This window comes from Gossypium arboreum, chromosome 7 (assembly GCF_025698485.1).
Source record: "Gossypium arboreum isolate Shixiya-1 chromosome 7, ASM2569848v2, whole genome shotgun sequence".
Classification (NCBI taxonomy): Eukaryota; Viridiplantae; Streptophyta; class Magnoliopsida; order Malvales; family Malvaceae; genus Gossypium; species Gossypium arboreum.
Genome location: NC_069076.1, coordinates 97,735,177 through 97,753,947, shown reverse-complemented (window position 1 = coordinate 97,753,947; position 18,771 = coordinate 97,735,177). Strand labels below are relative to the sequence as shown.

Sequence of the window (18,771 nt, the reverse complement as noted above, 5' to 3'; positions counted from 1 at the left end):
ATGATAATCATTATTCCATTAACTGAATTTTTAGCAAGTAATGTGAGAAATAAAAAGTAATATCCCATTACACATATGATAATATGTTTAGTATTACACATTTAAGTTTGGTGATGTATCCCACAACTTTTCCACAAAATGATTTAAAGCTTTGATTAAATTATTTTTTTGGGAAAATCTTTCGGAGCTTAAACTAATCAGCTTTCACTCTTTCACGCCTAAACATGTAATAGAATAGTGACACAAGCCAGTGCCATAATCGGATTAGCCAATTACCTCTCTTGGGTTTAGGTTCAGGTCTTGGTCCAAAAATTCCTTTATAAATCTCTTTTTGCTTCTGGTATATAGCTTTGTCTTGTTCTGCAAGCATACGTAACTCCCTTGCAATCGCTTTGTCTTCAGGTGCATATTTGCGAGCCTTTAGAAAGTCTTCCCGCGCAGCATCCGTTTGCCCGAGTTCGGCTCGGGCCTTTCCACGTCTGAACATTGCTTTCACATTATTTTCATCTTCTGATAATACCTGAGAACCACACACAGAGAGTTATGATATCTGTTGACGTTAATCAACATACAATGGCCAAATGTGTAAGAAGAGATAGGACGGGATTTTAATCAAATGTATATATTCATTATACAAAGCTGCTTCATAACAAGTTCAAGACTGGGACATGGAAAGACCTAAAACTCACTGTTTGGTTCTTGGAAGTACGAAAGCGAAATGACAAAATATCAGCAGCCTTATTCATACTGATTCTTTCCAACAATTAAACTACTCCTAAGCAAGTTAATCACTTTTGTCTTTAGAAACCATAAAAAAAAAAAAAAAATTCAATCAAATCAAATGGAGATAATTCCAGACTAAGGTTTGTACTTTCAAGTTTTAACAGTTGCCGTCTGAAATTACAGATCAACAAACATTAAGAAGCCGGTTATATAGAAAAGTAAAGCTGTCGGACGGTTATATAGAAAAGTAAAGCTGTCGGATGGAATGTACACTTACGATGGAACAGTGTCCAATGGCTTCTTCATAGCGCTTGAGCTTTATCAAACAAGCAGCCATGTTCAGATGACATGGATTCTTGACAGCTAAAGCCATGTCTCGATACTTCCCAAATAACTGGAACATAAAGTCATCACCCATGTACGCTATGGCCTAGCATGGGAAAAAGAAAAGGGAGGATAACAATTAGAACTTGCCAAAATAACGAAAACAAAAATAGGTATGATAGGATAACCTAATTTAAAGGAACACAAGTCTATAACCATTTCATACTGTTGCATGGCCTCCTCTAGCTTATCCTCCTTGAATAAAGAATTCCCGTCCATCTTTCTTCTATCCGCTGCACCAATTCTTTCCTCTACAGTCATGTCAGCACGAGCCTTTCCCTAAAGAAGTGTCTCATTAATAGATGCATTTAGTTAGTATGAGGAAAAATGATACATGAAAACTACAAAAGAGCAACTTACTTCTTTGGTTTCGTCAAATCCAATAAGCTCAACCTCATATAATATGTCTGCCATTGGTGGAACGTTTGGGAAAGAAAAGCTTCCTTCTTTCCCATAACCTAATTCCCAGCCCACATGTAACAATGCACGTTCCCCTGATTTCATACTTGACACACCTATAGCCAAACCAGTCATTTCCTTTTTCTCTGCCACCACAGTAAATAGAAATTTAATATTTCATTATATGCCTATACACCAGTAATCAATAAAGCATAAATTTCAATGTGCATCTTTACTAACAGGAAGAAACAACAAAAGAGAAAACAGTCAAATAGATACCTTTGCCTAAGACCAATTCAAGTGGTTGTTGTTCATGCCATGTGTCATCAAATTTATGCTTAGTGGTTTCAGTCCATGCCCTGTAGTGCACTATTTCATATTTGCAGTTACTGAGATGTTAGTATGGAATATATAACATAAAGTAAATAGTACAACTCCTTGACGTCTTACAAGACTACTGAGTAACAATTTGAGAAAGCAAAGGGCAGTAGAAGTTCAAAATGGATCATTGCACTTGTTGAGGGAAAGTCAGACTCTCTCTTGGAAGAAGTCATTGAAGTGTCATCTGCTTGGGAGTCAATAGATCCCTTAACAGAAGGTATTGTCCTTGTGTCGGTGTTTTGTCTCCTAACTCTGCAGAGAGCCCTGTGGGTTCATGGAGTGAGAGCGCCTCGGTTGATGGAGATACAACCTGCAAGTGTTCAGGGGAGAAGCATTAGTATTGTGCACGATGGTAATCATGGAGAATGCACGCAAAGATTCGAACCAATAACCATTCAAATCCCCGCGTGCATATTCTTCATGATTATTATTGTCCACAATAGTAACGCTTCTCCCCTGAGCTCTTGCAGGTTGTATCTCCACCAATCAAGGCGCTTCTACTCCGTGAACCCAGTACACTGGTACAATACCTTCTGTTGAAGGATCCATTGGCTCCCAAGCAGACAACACTTCAAAAACTTCTCTTTAGCCAAAATGGTACCACATACCCTTCCCTAGAGGACAATATACCTTTCATTATTGAAGGACCAGGTCGGTGTCTCCGAGGACAACACTTCAAAGACTTTTCTCAGAGGAGTCGATTCCCCACCTCAACAATGGGAGAGAGAAAGAGTTTGACCTCCCCTCAACAGGACTAAACATCTATAGTTACCAGGCTAGCATTTTGCTGAAGTAATGCGTTAAAATACCAGAAACATAGACATGACAAAAGTGGCAAGCTGTTAGAATCACACCTCCACTGATGCAATTTAATAGGACAACGACTATCAGTATAGTTTCATCAAGATGTTGAGTAAAAGAATAAGATAAAAGATTCAAACTTCATTAAGATGTTGATTAAAATAACCAGATACAAGATTCAAGCTTCTAGTTGCAGGTGTGAGTACTGAAAGTTAGACCAGATCGAACAATAACATATGTAGGACTGGCGATGGTTTCTGATATAAGAATTTCAGCTTTTCATACAGTGGATTAAAAGCATGGAAAAATAGGGAAGAGAAATAAACATTTCACAAGTTTTTGATACTTACAGAAGCATGTTGAATACTTTGATGGCTTTTGACCATGGCCTTCCTTAATGATTTGCTTTTTTACTTTTTCATGAAGAATTTCCATATCAGATTCAACTTTCGGAGGTCCAGCAGCATCTTGAGGTGGTTCCCCATGCACAAATGCAGTATTTTCAGTAACTATTTCATTCTCATCAACAATTTCCATATCAGATTCAACTTTCGGAGGTCCAGCAGCATCTTGAGGTGGTTTCCCATGCACAAATGCAGTATTTTCAGTACCTATTTCATTCTTATCATCTTCACCTGAGATGAACATACTTATAAACTTCGTTACCCGGACTCGGCAATTTGGGGTGCAGTACCTGTGCCGACACGGGATACGGGTCAGATCCGGAAAAGAACCAGCGGAATCGACGGTGAGAGAGAACTGAGATGAGAGGAGAGGAGAGGAAAGAAAAACTGATCCGCAGAGAGGAGAGACAGAAGAGGGACGACGGTTGGGCGAAGACGATGATAGAAGAAAGGGAAAAGACTATTCAAATAAATGAGACTTTTTAACAAAAATAATATTAAAAAATTCATTGGTTAAATTCCACCATTAGTCACTAAACTATGAATAATTTTTTATTCTGGTTACTAAACTATTATGTCTTTTTCTGTTCACGTTGCTTATACCAATCAAAAGCTCTCTTTCACTCTCTCTTTCACTCTCTTTTATCTAGTTCAATTTTTTTCATGAAATAACATTAGACGCTACGAATTTACGAGTCAAAATTCAAACAGCTCTTTTTTAGCTTGATGGCTAAACTTTTTTTAAAAAAAATTTAACAGTCTAGTGACTTAAATAAAAACTTTTAAATAGTTCAGTAAGTTAAATGAAAACTTTTGAATGGTTTAATAATCCAATTGCAACTTTCTTTTTGTTAAGTGACAAAAAAAAATAATTTCCCATAATTTAGTGACTAGTGTAGTTACTTTTTTTTATTGATATGGCAATAAGTTTTTTAGCAAATGATATGTGATATAGATTCGTGTTAAAAAAAATATTATTTTCTAAATGTTCAAATAAGTACAGATGGACACAATTTGGCCAGGTCACATAATTTTGAGGCCCAAATCGTCACCAGTTATATCAATTTGGATTTTTAGAAGATAAACTTTTTTATTGATATTGTGTCAAATTGCCAAAATTGACATAGTTGATAGATATTTTGTCCAAATTACTATTAAGTGTCTCGATTTGGACATAGACTCTATATAAACTTATAATTTTATTATAATTTAAGCTTATATATTTAATATATTATAATATTAACGAATTTAAATTATAAGCTTAAATCACAAGAATTGACTCAATATAAATTGTTTTTTTCATGCCTTAGTATTGTTACTATAATGCCAAATTATTATTTTGGTATTAATAAATATTCAACCTAGAGTATAGTAAAACATGATAAAATAATTTGTGTTAACCTATTGTGAATATTATGTTATATGAATACTTTATAAATAATAATATAAATTGTTTTTAAATTTTAATTTGAATATAAAATGGAGTAAATTTATAAGCTAAATTTTTAGTGTTACTTAAAAAGGTGGTTTCACTTATGGTAAACAAACTTCCAGCTTATGCACTATTGTTTTATTGGGATGAGCTGAATTCAAATAATAATAGTACATTTGGAATGTAAATTCAACACCTAAACAGACAAAGCCTTTCACATTTTAACTCCAATTTTACTACCTACCCCTTCAAATTCGACCAAGTTTTATTTTTTAAATTTCAAATTTGGACTGTAATATTCAATCACATTGGGTAAATTTGTACAACTATAAGCACAGATATTAATGCGTTCAATATAAACCTGTTAAATTTTAGTTATTGAAGTGTTTCATGAGTAGATTCGGCCTTAAGATTTTATTTGTGTTGAGGCCCCAACGCACAAGGAAAAATGTGCTGAATTCAACAGTAATAAAATGGATCTTACATGAATCTTTCTTGTGGTAAATAATGTTGGGTTGGCAGCGTGCGGGAAAGAAAAATGGAGGCTAAAATCAGCAAGATGATGGTGCATATTTGGCAGACCACAACCAGCAGTTTTTTGAAATTGTAGAGCCGAAAGCTTTTTCCATCTTTATTTATATATTATAAAAAGAAACTGGATTATAGTTCAATGGTTTTATGATCACAAAGGCACATGCAGCTGATCTCTACAATTGCAGAAATCATTTTAACTCTTTAATGCAATTATTAACACAATCAATGTCCATATAATTTGTACTACTGCTGCTGCTATTAGTACTACAGCAGTAACTTTCATCCCACATTAGCACTACAAGATCACAAATATCATCCATATCATAAAGTTGAATGCAATACTCAAAATTTATCGTAGTTAAGCTGTAAAACAAACACTTATGGACAGTAAAGAAGAGATAATCATACTACAAATTTACTATGAGAAAATTTTTACAGCTTAGAACATACCTATAATGTCACCGCAGCATCAGTTCCAAAGTTATGTTTCTACCACTAGAGAAGTTCAAGATGGACCACCTGAAAAGCTAACTACTACTCGATCATCTGTGAATTATTACCGGTATGTTCGTGTGATACGGATCTGATGGGAAAAAAAGAATGTTAGAACTTCAAATTCAACATTCTTGCATATATTATATAATCATCTTATAAATCTCATAGTAAAGGCAACATTTTGTAAATGTCGCTTTGGTAGACACAAATTCTTATGAAGTTGTGAGTTCTAGTAGTTTGAAGCCAACATTACAGCTTAAACTTCAAAAATGCTGGTCAATAATTGGCTTCCAAAAGTATATCGGGAAACACATAATAGTTATTTAAATCGCAAGACCAAAAAACTGACATGTAAATGTTGCGATCTATTTTTAGGGAGTGTTAGACACCAGAGAATAATTGGATAAAAGTGTAACTATTAAAGTAGTAATTAAACTCTCTTTTAATCATAAAGAATTCTAATTCTCTAGACATGTTTAGCTGACAAAATGTAATTATCTCAATTTGGTAGCATAAATTGTAATTACACTACATAATTTTAAATTCTAGAAAGAAGAATATAAATTATTAAAATTATCAATAATATTTAAAGAAAAAATCCCTAAACAAGTAACAAATAGAACCAAATCATCGTATGCAGTATATTGGTCCAAAAAGTATCCAACAATACAATTACTAACAAAATTAACAAAAATTTCTATAGAATTTTTATTTAATTATTTTAGCATTCCATATTTGTTGAGTTATTCCTCTCTAACAGTAAACATAAATTCCTTATTATCATCGGTTGGTCTTTAGCCAAGTATAAATAATTAATATATGTAAATTAGTTAAATATTTAGTAGAACAAAATGCATGAAAAATTATCTTTTGTCAATAAAAATTTTAGATTATTTAAACAAGGCTATTAAAATAACATTAATTATATTTTAAAAATAAAATATGTCCTAAAATTAAAATAAAATTATTATATATAAAAAAAACTTAAACTCAAGTTATGTACCGAATGTGTTTGAAAACCATTTGGTAACTACATTTGAGTGTAATTAGTTGTAATCGCCCGAGTAAGTACCTCAATTCTCACTCCCCCACTAAGACGCTCAATTCAATGGATCCCAATAATCACAAGAGTTACCTCAACATGTCATACATGTGTAATTACAAACAATTATACTCGAATCAAGTTACATAGTGACCTTCTAAACACACCCTTAGTATTTATTCATATTTGAAGCTGTTGACATCAATTAGTTGATTCAGGTTTAAACTGCTAGGTTCACTGTCAATAGAGGTAAAAAGCCAGCCCAATATCTGTGAAGGTAAATTTGTGCTTTTAATTGTTTAATATTGTCCTAACCCTGGGCTAATAGGTCATTAGTCTGACAACCAATGTAATCCAGATTCATGACTACACTTCCAGAAATTTACATCTTTTACACCTCATCTTAAATCTCATTTAATGTAAAATAGATGCTAGGATTACAATCTTGTATACCATTGTTATATTTTCCAACTTTAGGCAAACAAGTCTGCTTAAGACTAAAACTTGCAGCTGCTTTTAATTTACTCCACCACTAGCTTTAATGAAAAGTTGCTTTCAAGCTACTTTCATTGTTCCAGTTCATACACAATTTGGCATATGAAAAGCTCTTATCAAATTACACATATGCCAAGAAAATTATATTCCTTAAAAATGATCAAATTATATCTATTGTGGATTTGTCAATAAGATAAACTTTGATACTCCATCTCATCACAACACATTACAAAAGCACACTTTCACCACAGTTTTCCATCATGATGTTCGGACAAATTTTCCATCCTTAAATTTCCCACCACAATTTTCAACTTAACTGAGGTGCCAAACTAAGCCAAATTAATATTGAAATAGTCATGATACTATGACCTCATTGAAATACAACAATAACAGTTGGTCCAAAAACCTATAACTTTTGACCCTAGTATTTGACAAAGTGATACCAATTTGGATTTTAGACTTTATAATATAACTTTTCTCCAACATATCTTCTGACAGCAATAAACAAATCTGATATGTCAATAGACCTAATGGACAAGAGGATGAATAAGCACAACAATTCGAGCAGGTCACGTGTATTTTCCATATGATCCCTTCCTCAAGACTGTTCATACATCATTATTAGGTTGTACCAATTTCTTTCCCTACTTAGACTGTACCAGGGACAAGACAATATACGTAATACATATAAATTTCCGACTTCACTTCAACTTCAGTTATCATAAACATCATTCCATTAATAATTTATTATTAAAAAATGCCAAACTTCTACTAAGTTAAAATGAGATATATTGATAGAAGATCCAAATGACACATTTATTTGGCAAGAAATAGTACAACATCTAGGCATGCATATAATAAAGTGGCAACAATACCTGTGCAAATCCATAGATAGCTCGCAAAATTCTAGCATAATCAGTTCCTAGCATCTGAATGACAACGTCAGCCAGAAATGTTCCCCAAAACCTATATTACAAGAAATACAATCAAACTTGAAGAAGAACAAGCTATATTGGTAATAGCAACACAGGTGGAACTTTTTTACAAGTTCGATGAATAAGATGACAATAGCTTATGATAATTTGCTACAAATTGATTAGACGTCAATTATTATATCTTGACACTGGAGTCATTAATTATTATTTTTAAAGAGATATTAGCTTATTTTTTATTAGATCTTTAATTAAAGTATCTTTATAGTATTAGCTTCTTTTAATTTCTTTAGCTTAAGCCTTTTATTCAAACAAGTAGACCTATGTAACCTCTATTTAAGAGGCAGATCGACAGCAATAAAATTAAGTCAAAGTAATTCACTTTTAAGAGGTTTAAGACTCTCTAATGAGTCTAAGATAAGAGACCATTTGAATAGTTTCACACTTTTACCACAGGACATTTGCGTCGAAGAAACAGAACAAGGGAGAAAGCCCCACTAAGTTAAACAATTTTCCTACGAATCATTTGGAGACTTGCTCCGTAACTCAAGATAGAGCAATTTGACACAAAACTGGAAGAAGAATCTAGGATGGCTGAAAGCAGTGACAAGTTGGGCAATAAGCTATTGCAGCAATTGTCATTGCAGATACAATAATTGATGGCTTCCAACTAGAACCGTGAAAAAGAAAAAGAGTAACAGAGGAAACAACAGTGTCAACTAAACAGGTAGTCAACCGAATAGGCAAGAGAATAAGATAAAGAGTCAAAAGGCGGGTCGAGAATAGTGCCATGATATACAAAATTAAACTTTCCAACCTTTTATGGTATGGAAGATTCATTGATTTAGCTACACAGGTGTTAGAGACTTTTCTCAAATCAGAACAACTGAGGTAGATAAAGAGGGATTGGTTTTCACATGACAGAAGAAACACAGTTGTGGTCTTACCAAATGGAAAAGGAGGAACCCAATCTCTTATGGGCTTGTTGGGTCACCTGAGCACCTTCAGCGCATCGGGAAAACAATTTACAACAAACCCGCATCATGGATCCATGTGCAAGATAACATATCCGATATAAAGAAGGTTCAAAATATACCTTCAAACGATCTGAGTAGACAGACTCGGGTTTACCAAAAAGCGTTTAGTGCAAAGGTCGAACCGAAAAGCCACAACTTTTTCATTCCGACATCTACTATATCCACTCAATGAACATGAACAGAACACTCTCTTAAATCTTTCAGAGAGTCATCTAGAAAAACCCTTGTGTGCTAAGCAGAGTATTTCGGGGTGAAAAGGTAAAAGATGGGATAATTGATTTATCCTTTTATCAAAACTCCCTTTTGAGTAACCATAGTCCATAAATCACTTTGAGGATATTAAGGAAAATCAAATCAAACGTGATATCCTCTTAACGTGATATCAGTTTAATTTATTTCCAAAAATAATCTCTTAATCAAAATCTAATAAATACTCTATTTAATAATTTCCAGAAAGCAGATTAATTCCATTTTAAAAGCTTTAAGACTCTCTCTAATGAGTTTAAGGTAAGGGACTCCCTTTAAAAGAGTTCCACACATTCACCATAAGGCATTCGCGTGAAAGAAACAAAACAATGGGAAAAGTCACGCTAAGTTAAACAATTTTCCTAGGAATCGTATGGTGGCTCAGTCCGTAACTAGGGACCATAAACAAAAAGGTGTGCTAGAGTATCAATCATGAGTCAGTAAGCTATAAAGAAGTTGGTTTGTTGAAGACTAGTATCATAGTTTTATTGATAGGAAAAAAAGGAGGCGACAATCATATCTCTCTATGATGCACATTAAGCTTTAAACTTATGAACATTGAGAAGATGGGTTTGCATCAAACAAAATTCTCTAGCAAGCCAAGAACAACAAAATTTAATATGCAAGGAAAAAGTAAATGATAAAAATTTAAACAGAAAAGAGTCAATACAGTGGGCCAAACAAATTCATCATACTCCTCAAGCCCACATATCTGGATGCAGCACCCGCAAAGCCCTGTCCATGATTAGAGGGCAGACAAACAAGAAGATGTCAAACTATAATACCAGGTGCGCAACACCTATCATATAGTTTACAATGCATAAAACAAACAACTCACACATATTAGCTTTGCAACTATTCATAAATAATGATGAAGTAATGCTCTCTCCATAAAAAATATTTTAACAAAAATTACCACATTTAACCCAAAGAAAATCAATATATACCACGTAGACTTAACTTTAAGACTAATACTATGGTAGAGGTTATCACTTAATATTTTAGTATATAGTAGAGCATAGGTTGTAACTTGATATATTGCCAATCATGCCAATGGCTTAGTGGCAAACTTGTGTGGGTTTCAAGTTGATTGGCATGAGTATAGGTTTTGATCATTGTGTTTGTAAACCTTTCCCCCTTTCCCCATTGTAATGTAATTGTTCACTTGTATCAAATAAAAACTTGATATATTAATATCCAAGCACATGCATAGCCAAACAGGGGAGAAAGCAAATGCATAAACTAAGAAAGTAGCACGTACATTTGCACCCATAAAATCGAATTTATTCATTAGTAATTTTAGATTATTCTCCATATGACAGTATATATTAACAAGAAGGAACTTTATATTCTATCATGATGATGATAAAATTACCTGCTTAGCCGCAAGCAAGGCCGCTCTTGACTCTACACTGGTAGCAACTACCTGCCCCCCCTAGAAGCCATGAAAGCAAGAAAGTAAGTTGAGAGTTTCAAAGCTAAATTATGCTATACATTCTATCACCTCAGTTACATCGATATAAAGAGGGTTGTAGATTGATACATGACAACTAAAAAAATAACAAAATAATAGGAAAACACTTTTAAATCTTTCAGGAACATTACATAATTTTCATTAATCAAACAATAAAGATATACATTTACATCATAATCAAGAAAGTAGAACACATTTAGAACAAATAGATAAGTAGCAGAAAAATGATTTGCTCTTCTTACATTCAAGAATGCAGGAAAGAATAAAAGCATTATCACCTACCCTTGATAAATAAACTATTCTAGGAAGAACACAGGGAGAGACAAGTACATGCTGAAATATTACCTTCTGCCCTCCATGCAAGGAGAAGAAACACAGAAGATGATTGCCTTGCATATAGCAGTAGCATGAAAAAAAGGGGAGGTTGGAGGGTAATGTTCACCCAAAAATGACCAGACAAGGTTAAAATTCAAATCTAAAAACCAAAGTAACTCAAATTTATTACAACCTATTTAGTTGACACCTCTAGTTGTTACGAAGGTTGGGTACATTTTTAAACAAAAAATATGTGGAATTCTAGTATTGAGTAAAATACAAATCCTCATAATTCATCCATAGATCAATTCCTTCAACAACTAGAAAGTTATGAATTCAATTGGCACCTTTTTAAGAGCTTCCTTTTTCATCAAATAGTTGGCAGCTTCTAGGAACACCTTTCCAGACAATTTCTTCGTCAACTACCACAAACAACAAATAAAGCTCAATAAAATAACGAACAATGCAAGATAAAACATAAACTACTATAAAGTCAATATCTTACCAATTGATAAAGTTTTGCCAAAGTAACTATACCACCACCCTAAACAAAGAGAAGGAATGAACTACGTATCAATTTATATTAAGATCAAAAAAATCATTAACAAATTAAGCTGGACTAAAAAAAAGTATGAATACCTTCAAAACCATTGATTGGAATTCTGTTGCCCCAACCTTACCAGCAGCAAGGACCTGCACCTTCCACTGGCTAAGTCCCAACTCTAGACTATTTTGGATGTTGGAAATATTATTATTTTCCCATAAGCCTGGAAAAGTTCCTGATTCTTCACTAAACAAGGCAGCACAAAATAAAAGTTACCATTGTGCATGTATAGAACTGAGTTTTTTCGTCTATCTCTACCTTAAGCAAATTGATTTCAATAATACATTAGAAATTAAAAAAGAAACAAGCTAAAATAGTTGTCTAGTTTGTTCAGAATTTAGATAAAAAAAGGATTTCAAAACTTAGTTATTTACCAGTTTAATTGAATCTCTTTATAAACATTTTTGGTCATCATATTGCAGTAATAGTGGAGGTGTAAAGTGAAAAACACTTTCCAAACCTAAACAGACCCATAAACTTATCCTCAATTTTGGCTGGCAATGAATTCACTTACTGTGGTCCTTGATCTCACGATTTTGTAGTCACCAAGAACTTTATGAGGATAAATTTTGCTAAACATTGAGATTGAATGAGGTTACCTAGAGTAATTCCTCAATAGATGAAGGAAAATCTCTGCTTCCAGATCTTCAGTGGACAATTTGCTTGAGCAAGGAATGTTCAACTTCTTCCTCACAGAAAGCAGGACATTTCTGTATGACGGCCTCCAACCCCTAATCAGAAGATCAAACGGGATCGGTGAGATGCCTATCAAAACAGAAACTCAGCTGACACCAAAAGAAATAAAAATTGTCACTCTCTACCATCAGCAACAATCATATGCTTGATTTGGTTTCAGCAAAGTGTCTTAGATAACTAGCAATGCAAACAGGCATCCAACAAGACCAAATTTATGAAAGCAATCGAAGGCACTGACCTCAATGTCGATCGGGCATCAGCAGCAAGGAATAAGAAGCGTGATTCAAGGCCTGCTATAAAAGCATCTCGCTCCTCAACATTCTCTTCAATCATCATATCCTCCACATCATCTTTATTCAGTATAGACTTTAATAAGGGACTAAAGTAGCTGAAATTCGTAACAAAATTACAAAAAATTTCAAATAAGAAATTGTTTTAAATAAAAACCTGAATTTCTGAGCAATCAAAACCAAGCGAAATCGGAAACCTGGGACCAAATAGGATTCTTTGAAGCTCATATAACTCTTCATCTGTAGCTAGTTCAAGCACAACTCGAAGCTCCGGATCGTATTCATTTGCAACTGAAACCCAAAATTCTAAACAAAATTTAAAGCAGATCCTTTTAGGGGGGAAAAAAACAAAGGTATCAAAAAAAGGACCTTGACCATGTCTTGACACCGCGGCATTACTACAACCCAGCAGCCGTACCGCATTCGCGCGCCTAGGCCAAGCCATATTCTTAAATGTTCAAACAAAGTAAAATTATGAGAAAAAGAAATCGAAAAAGATAATAAATTAGTGAAAGTTGGAAGTGTCTTACTGAGAAAGAGGAAGAGAATGAGAGGCTAGTGGTAGTGGCGGCGAGGGGAATAAAGGAAGATAGGTAAAGAGCCATTTTCAAGAATTCTAGTTGTATTACTATCAAACAGTGAATCTCATTTCCACTGCTAAAGAAGCAAATGTTGATATTGATTTGCAGTTTGTTTTTTTTTTTTAATTGATTTTCGAACCACGAAACTGGAAGTATTATGGGAAGAAATTCAACTGATTCCGGTTGTCGTTTTTATATTAGTAAAATACTCGCCTCAAATTTTAGGTAAGCTGATTATCAATTTTTTTAATTAAGTAAAATCTTTATTTTCCTAATTTTATTAATTTTAAATTCAATTTATAATTTGAGAATATTAATTTTTTTCAGCGGGTTAAGCCGAAAATTGACCAAAACTTCATATCTGCCGAATGCAGTGTTTTTCACCTTTTACAGAATTAAACTATAGATTTTCTTTAGATTAAAACATTTTTTATTATTTTCAAAAATATAATTTATTAAATATTATTTTTATTATTTTAAAAATAAAATACTTTTTAAATTTTAGAGATTCTATGTTAATTTATAATTTAATCAAGCTAAATCAAAATTTTCTAGTTGAGAGAACCTTGAGTTAGAATTTTATAAGGAGAAAACTTCTCCCCTTTATGCTATCTCCCTCTCTAGTAAGAATGGTTACCCTAGTTTTTCTCTTTTTGTTACTCTCTTCCGTGAGTAGGATAGTAATGGGTGGGATAGGTAGAACTTTAGCCCTCTACAATCTCAATCTAAAATTTAAAGTCATTTTTAAAAGTACTTTTGTGTCAAGAAGCATTTTAAGCAAAAACTAAAATTTTTTGCTTTACTTTCGGTAAAAAAAACACGTCCTAAAAATATTTTTAAAAATTTAAAATATATTATTTAACAATATTTTTATCTTAATAGTACTTCTTAAAAGTAATGCTAAACTGACTCAATCTTTTAAAAGAAATATCCTTAAAATTAAATAAAAAATTCAACCTCATTTTAACCCAAATCTTTTAGCAAATTCAATACTTCTACAATTCCAACAATTCTAGTCATTTGATATTTACAAGAAAAATAAGTTAAAAAAATAAAAAAAGGAATGAAAAAACTGTCAAAATCAATCATAACTTATGAACATGGAAGAGATCAAAGTATCCAACATCTAAGAATTTATATATACATATATATAATTGAGGAAAAAATTATTTTTCATAGGAACACACTTAGGTACCCCAAAGAAGACCCCAAACTCAAAAATAACGTTGTGATTTATACAAGGAAGTTAAGCATACTTACATATCATCCATGAACTTTGCAACCACGACATGCAGGAGACTAATAAAAATAAATAATAACAACAATGGCATTATGAATTAAGTAGGCTAATTTTTCAAAATGTAAAATAGAACACAAAAATAGCAAAATATAAGTGAAGAAGGAGAGGAGGCAAACGATTAGATGAGGATGGAGGAGATCAGGGTAACCTCAAAACTTAATACCTATATATATTCAAGTAGGGACAGGATGAGTATACTCCAAATTTAATCCTAATTATATATTTTTTAAAAATTAACCCGACTTAATTTTAAAAATTTTACTTTAATAAATCAAGTCAAGTTAGAAATTGTTGATTCGGAATTTTTTACATCCCAATGCGTGAGCATGTGTGTATCATTTTCTCCCCCTCCCTATTCACCTTCTTCATATTCGTTGAACCTTAACCCTAATCCTTTTAACCACTATTAATAATTATGTTCCTACCTCACTCTAATAATTAATCTTCCTGACCCCTTCACATAAAGATTTCATCGATTCTTTTTTGCTCTTAATCTCAGCATTTATTATTATTATTTTCCTGCCTTAACCTAACTTAAATCCACCCTTTTTGTTTTCCTCATTCTTCCTCATCCTTCATATTGATTTTCTTTCCCTTGGTCATTCAATCATGCCCTCATTCAAAACCTCAAAATTTCAAGATCTTAAAATGCAATTTTACATTTTAAGGGGGCCGAGGCCCATGCCAGCCTCACTGGCTTCGCCCCTGCACCTATTCTTATTCTCTAAACTCATCTTGTTCATCAAAACTATTATAAATCGTGAAAAAAACATAAAAAAATGTTTTGCAGTGAAATTTCAAAATATATTTTCATAAAATGAATCGACTTATGATGTTTAAAGTAATAAATTTAATCAAATAAATTACATGTTTACATGTATGTTCGATGTTGCAGGGAGACTGGGAATCACAAGTTGTCTTTGGACAGATTCTCGAACTTTCTAATCAATCATTATTGAAAATCTAATTGTTTCAAACTTTCAACTAAATGATCTTTTTCACTATTTTGGAAATCATGGATGCTTGGAGAGCGAGTCCAATCTGAAACTTTGAACACATGATAAATCACAAAATTCCTAACTAGGTTTGTGCAATCCCTCCCTTAAAACACCTTGTATGCTACTAGATCTCAAATTTTAGTTGCTTAAATACAATTATAGTTCTTAACTAATCTCGAAACAATAACTCAGGAAAAATTGTCTATTTTTACAAAAGAAAAAATTGCAATAATAAATCTCTCTAAATTTCAACAAAGAAATCTAAAGATGTTTTCTTACTTGGTGTGGTTAGTTAGCATGTGTATCTACAGAGGGAAGAAATTTCAACTTATAAGATATAGGAGTGTCGACTTTTCGTATCCCATGAATTTTATTTTGTTTTTGAAATCTTCTAGTCTCCATGGGTAATTAACCATAAAGGGGAAGAATAGCCAAAATATCATTTTTCTTTTCTTTTAATTCTTTTAAATTGGGTCAAAGTCAACTCAATGAGTGGCCCATATTAATCGCTTGTTTTCATTAAAATCTAATGGTTCAAAATGCTTCTCAACATGTACCATTATAAAAAAATGCTTCTCAACATCAACACATTTTCCTTTTAATACTCCAAAATATGTCACATGAAAGGTCCAAATTACCCATTTATTAATCCCATATTCAATTTACTACAATAATTCTCTTTATGGAAAAATTATACTTTAGTCTCTATTCTTTTACTTTCATTCAATTTAATCCATACATTTATTCTAATTCCTTATAGCAATATATTTTCTATATCTCTTTCATACCAATAATAATTATTAAACTACTCTTTTTCTTCTTAACAATCAATATGTACCCTAATCCTTACATTTTTTCCAAATATCAATTTAATCATTTTTTTGTAATTTTAATCTCACACTCGTCCTTGCAAATTTCCTTTCCCAAAAATCTAATTAATTCATTTAAAATATATCCATTTAAACTATTCTCATAAATTCTATTGTACATGTACCCAGAACAATACTATTTACTGTACCGAAATTTGGGGCGTTACACCATTTACTAAGTATGCATGCCTCATTTGAACATTTTATGGCACTTAGCACTTTAGTTTAATATATATTTTTCCCACACAAAGAACTCACCTAATGATTCTTACATTCATGCATGTTTGTGTTGTTTTTAGTTATTTATGCATATTTTATGTTTGTACATGTGTTAGTATACTTTGTATAGGATTTAGAATAGTTTATATAGGGTTTTAGGCTTAGTTTTAGGCTTTTTATTGCACTTTTGCTACAGGGTATCGATACCAACTATGAGGTATCAATGCCTCTGCCTATAAATGACCGTTTGATCATTTTTTATATTCGATACCAATACACATACATATGTGTTGATACCACTGGCCCTAGCAGCATTTAGGTGATTTTTTAGGTTCTTAGGTACATATAAGGGTGGAGTATCTTAGCTTAAAATTTTCAATGAAATTGAAAATATTTTGTGTTCTAATGATCTTTATTGAAAACATTTGACTTTTCAAGAAATTATGTGATTAATATATATGATTCTTTAAATTTATTGAGAGTAATTGTAACACTCCATACCTGACCTGATTGTCGGATTTAGATTACAGGGTGTTACACATCAAAATCAAAAATTAACTAACACATTCTTTTAAAAGTATGTTCCACCATTCTGACTTATTGTAGTTATTATTAAAATACAGTTATCTATTTGACCATGCCACATAAATTTATTTCGATTATGTTACATTAATCTAAGATACAAAATAATTCATAAAGTCGTTTAAACATATCAAATGTTAGCTTTGTTTGGAAATAATATTCTTATCAAAACTAATTACAATAAGACTTTGACCTTGAGACATCACCTCTGGGTCGCTCTGTTGTTTACATCTTATGAATAGGAAGCACATCTGCCTGGATACGATGGATCCTAGTCTAGTCCTTTCATGAACTATTGAATTTTCTTATTACCTGCAATATATAATGTCACAAACGTAAGTTCAAATTAACTTAGTAAGTTTTGCGTACCTTGCATCAGCAAAATGCTAATAAGATGGCATTTCAAGATTTAGAATTAAAGTCTGACTGTCTCTACTAGGTTGGTTCGCCAATATCATTGGCATGGTATTTATGTCACATAATATGGCTCACCCATACTTGGTACATCATCCGTAAAAACACCATTGCTTAATTACTTGCACAACCTGGTGAACAATTCATCTTGCTTGGTTGTTCTTGATCTATTACGGACGTCTTGAAAATAAAGATTTCATAATTGGCCATACAAAGCCTTCCACACAAAGAACTTTCAATGATGAGACTTCGCAAATGAAATATCAGAATGCAAATAAACATTTGGCTACTTGGCGGATTATCTTTGCATATTCTATCTTTGTTAGTTACCTTTGTGGACCCATATGTAGCTACTTCCTTAAGAGGAAATCTTTGCTGATTCTTACTTACGAATGTATGAAAGAAAACCCATAGTGCAACTTGCACCAATATATACAGGTAATCAGATAAGACAATCTTGGTGAATGTACCCTTATGTAGATTGTTATTGCGACTTGTCCTAACGGACTCAGATTCATATTGTGATTCTCACGGATTCCTATTTTAGACCCAAGTCTATGAATTCATGCTTTACGAACATACCAACAGATTCATAATGAAGACCCTCCATAACGAGTCATTAAAGAAAACTAACACATCTTAATCAAACAAACAAATTTGGCAGACCTTCATATTTTACCCTTGTCTTAAAATCACAGGTAACCGATTCATAGTGATAGACTTTTAGAAACAGATAACATAGGAGCAGATACTTAGGAGCGAATTTTCTAGTATGAAATCATTCACGTAAGATAGTCTTGATGGACTGTCATAACTTACACAAACGGACTCACATAAATAGATAACTCATTCTTGGCGGACTTATGAATTAAACCAAGCGAACTTTCATATATTTCATAACTTTCATATGTCATGGCCATGAGCTTGCTTACACATATGAGGCTTAAAGCCTTAGAATCAGTAGAGTCTCATACATACATAGAACCGACATTGGGTTATCATATCTATTTGCGCATATATCTCTGTATAATCCACCCGAACCTCCGTAAATCTAAAAACCAAGCATATACATTCTTCGTACTATTTACCCAAACTTTTCACAAAGCTAGTTAACATATGGCAGA

The 18,771-nt window shown here is 32.6% G+C and overlaps 2 protein-coding genes across 6 annotated transcripts; both read right to left on the bottom strand.

Moving 5' to 3' along the window:
• Positions 1 to 10: 10 nt before the first annotated feature.
• Positions 11 to 3,582, bottom strand: LOC108484151 (peptidyl-prolyl cis-trans isomerase FKBP42). Its single transcript, XM_017787837.2, has 6 exons — positions 3,039 to 3,582; positions 1,786 to 1,875; positions 1,468 to 1,652; positions 1,264 to 1,386; positions 1,001 to 1,153; positions 11 to 520 (listed from the first exon to the last, which is right to left on the bottom strand). The coding sequence occupies exons 1-6, from the start codon at positions 3,334 to 3,336 to the stop codon at positions 194 to 196; spliced, it is 1,176 nt and encodes a 391-aa protein (XP_017643326.1). The 5' UTR covers positions 3,337 to 3,582; the 3' UTR covers positions 11 to 193.
• A 1,686-nt stretch (positions 3,583 to 5,268) lies between these two features.
• On the bottom strand, positions 5,269 to 13,486 carry LOC108484067 (uncharacterized). Of its 5 annotated transcripts, none has more exons than XM_053030341.1 (12): positions 13,215 to 13,473; positions 13,054 to 13,132; positions 12,882 to 12,990; positions 12,633 to 12,782; positions 12,298 to 12,429; positions 11,734 to 11,884; positions 11,600 to 11,638; positions 11,442 to 11,516; positions 10,681 to 10,740; positions 9,976 to 10,040; positions 7,966 to 8,056; positions 5,269 to 5,641 (listed from the first exon to the last, which is right to left on the bottom strand). In XM_053030341.1, the coding sequence occupies exons 1-12, from the start codon at positions 13,287 to 13,289 to the stop codon at positions 5,615 to 5,617; spliced, it is 1,053 nt and encodes a 350-aa protein (XP_052886301.1). In that variant the 5' UTR covers positions 13,290 to 13,473; the 3' UTR covers positions 5,269 to 5,614. The 5 variants fall into 5 exon arrangements, 4 of the variants coding, with proteins under 4 accessions (XP_052886301.1, XP_017643188.1, XP_052886302.1 ...); XM_017787699.2 differs by having other exon boundaries at positions 12,882 to 12,975; XM_053030342.1 differs by having other exon boundaries at positions 12,882 to 12,975; positions 13,060 to 13,132.
• Positions 13,487 to 18,771: the final 5,285 nt, after the last annotated feature.

Bases quoted from the DNA above. Each gene is read 5' to 3' on its own strand.
- LOC108484151 (XM_017787837.2), bottom strand. From the start codon at position 3,336: ATGTTCATCTCAGGTGAAGATGATAAGAATGAAATAGGTACTGAAAAT. The intron at 1,387-1,467 runs GTAAGTTGCTCT...ACACTTCTTTAG, and splicing joins GATTTGACGAAACCAAAGAA to GGAAAGGCTCGTGCTGACAT. The intron at 1,154-1,263 runs GTTATAGACTTG...TTCCCATGCTAG, and splicing joins CCATGCAACAGTATGAAATG to GCCATAGCGTACATGGGTGA.
- LOC108484067 (XM_053030341.1), bottom strand. From the start codon at position 13,289: ATGGCTCTTTACCTATCTTCCTTTATTCCCCTCGCCGCCACTACCACT. The intron at 12,783-12,881 runs GTTTCCGATTTC...TACGAATTTCAG, and splicing joins AGAATCCTATTTGGTCCCAG to CTACTTTAGTCCCTTATTAA. The intron at 11,885-12,297 runs GTAACCTCATTC...TGCCTTGTTTAG, and splicing joins CTATTGAGGAATTACTCTAG to TGAAGAATCAGGAACTTTTC.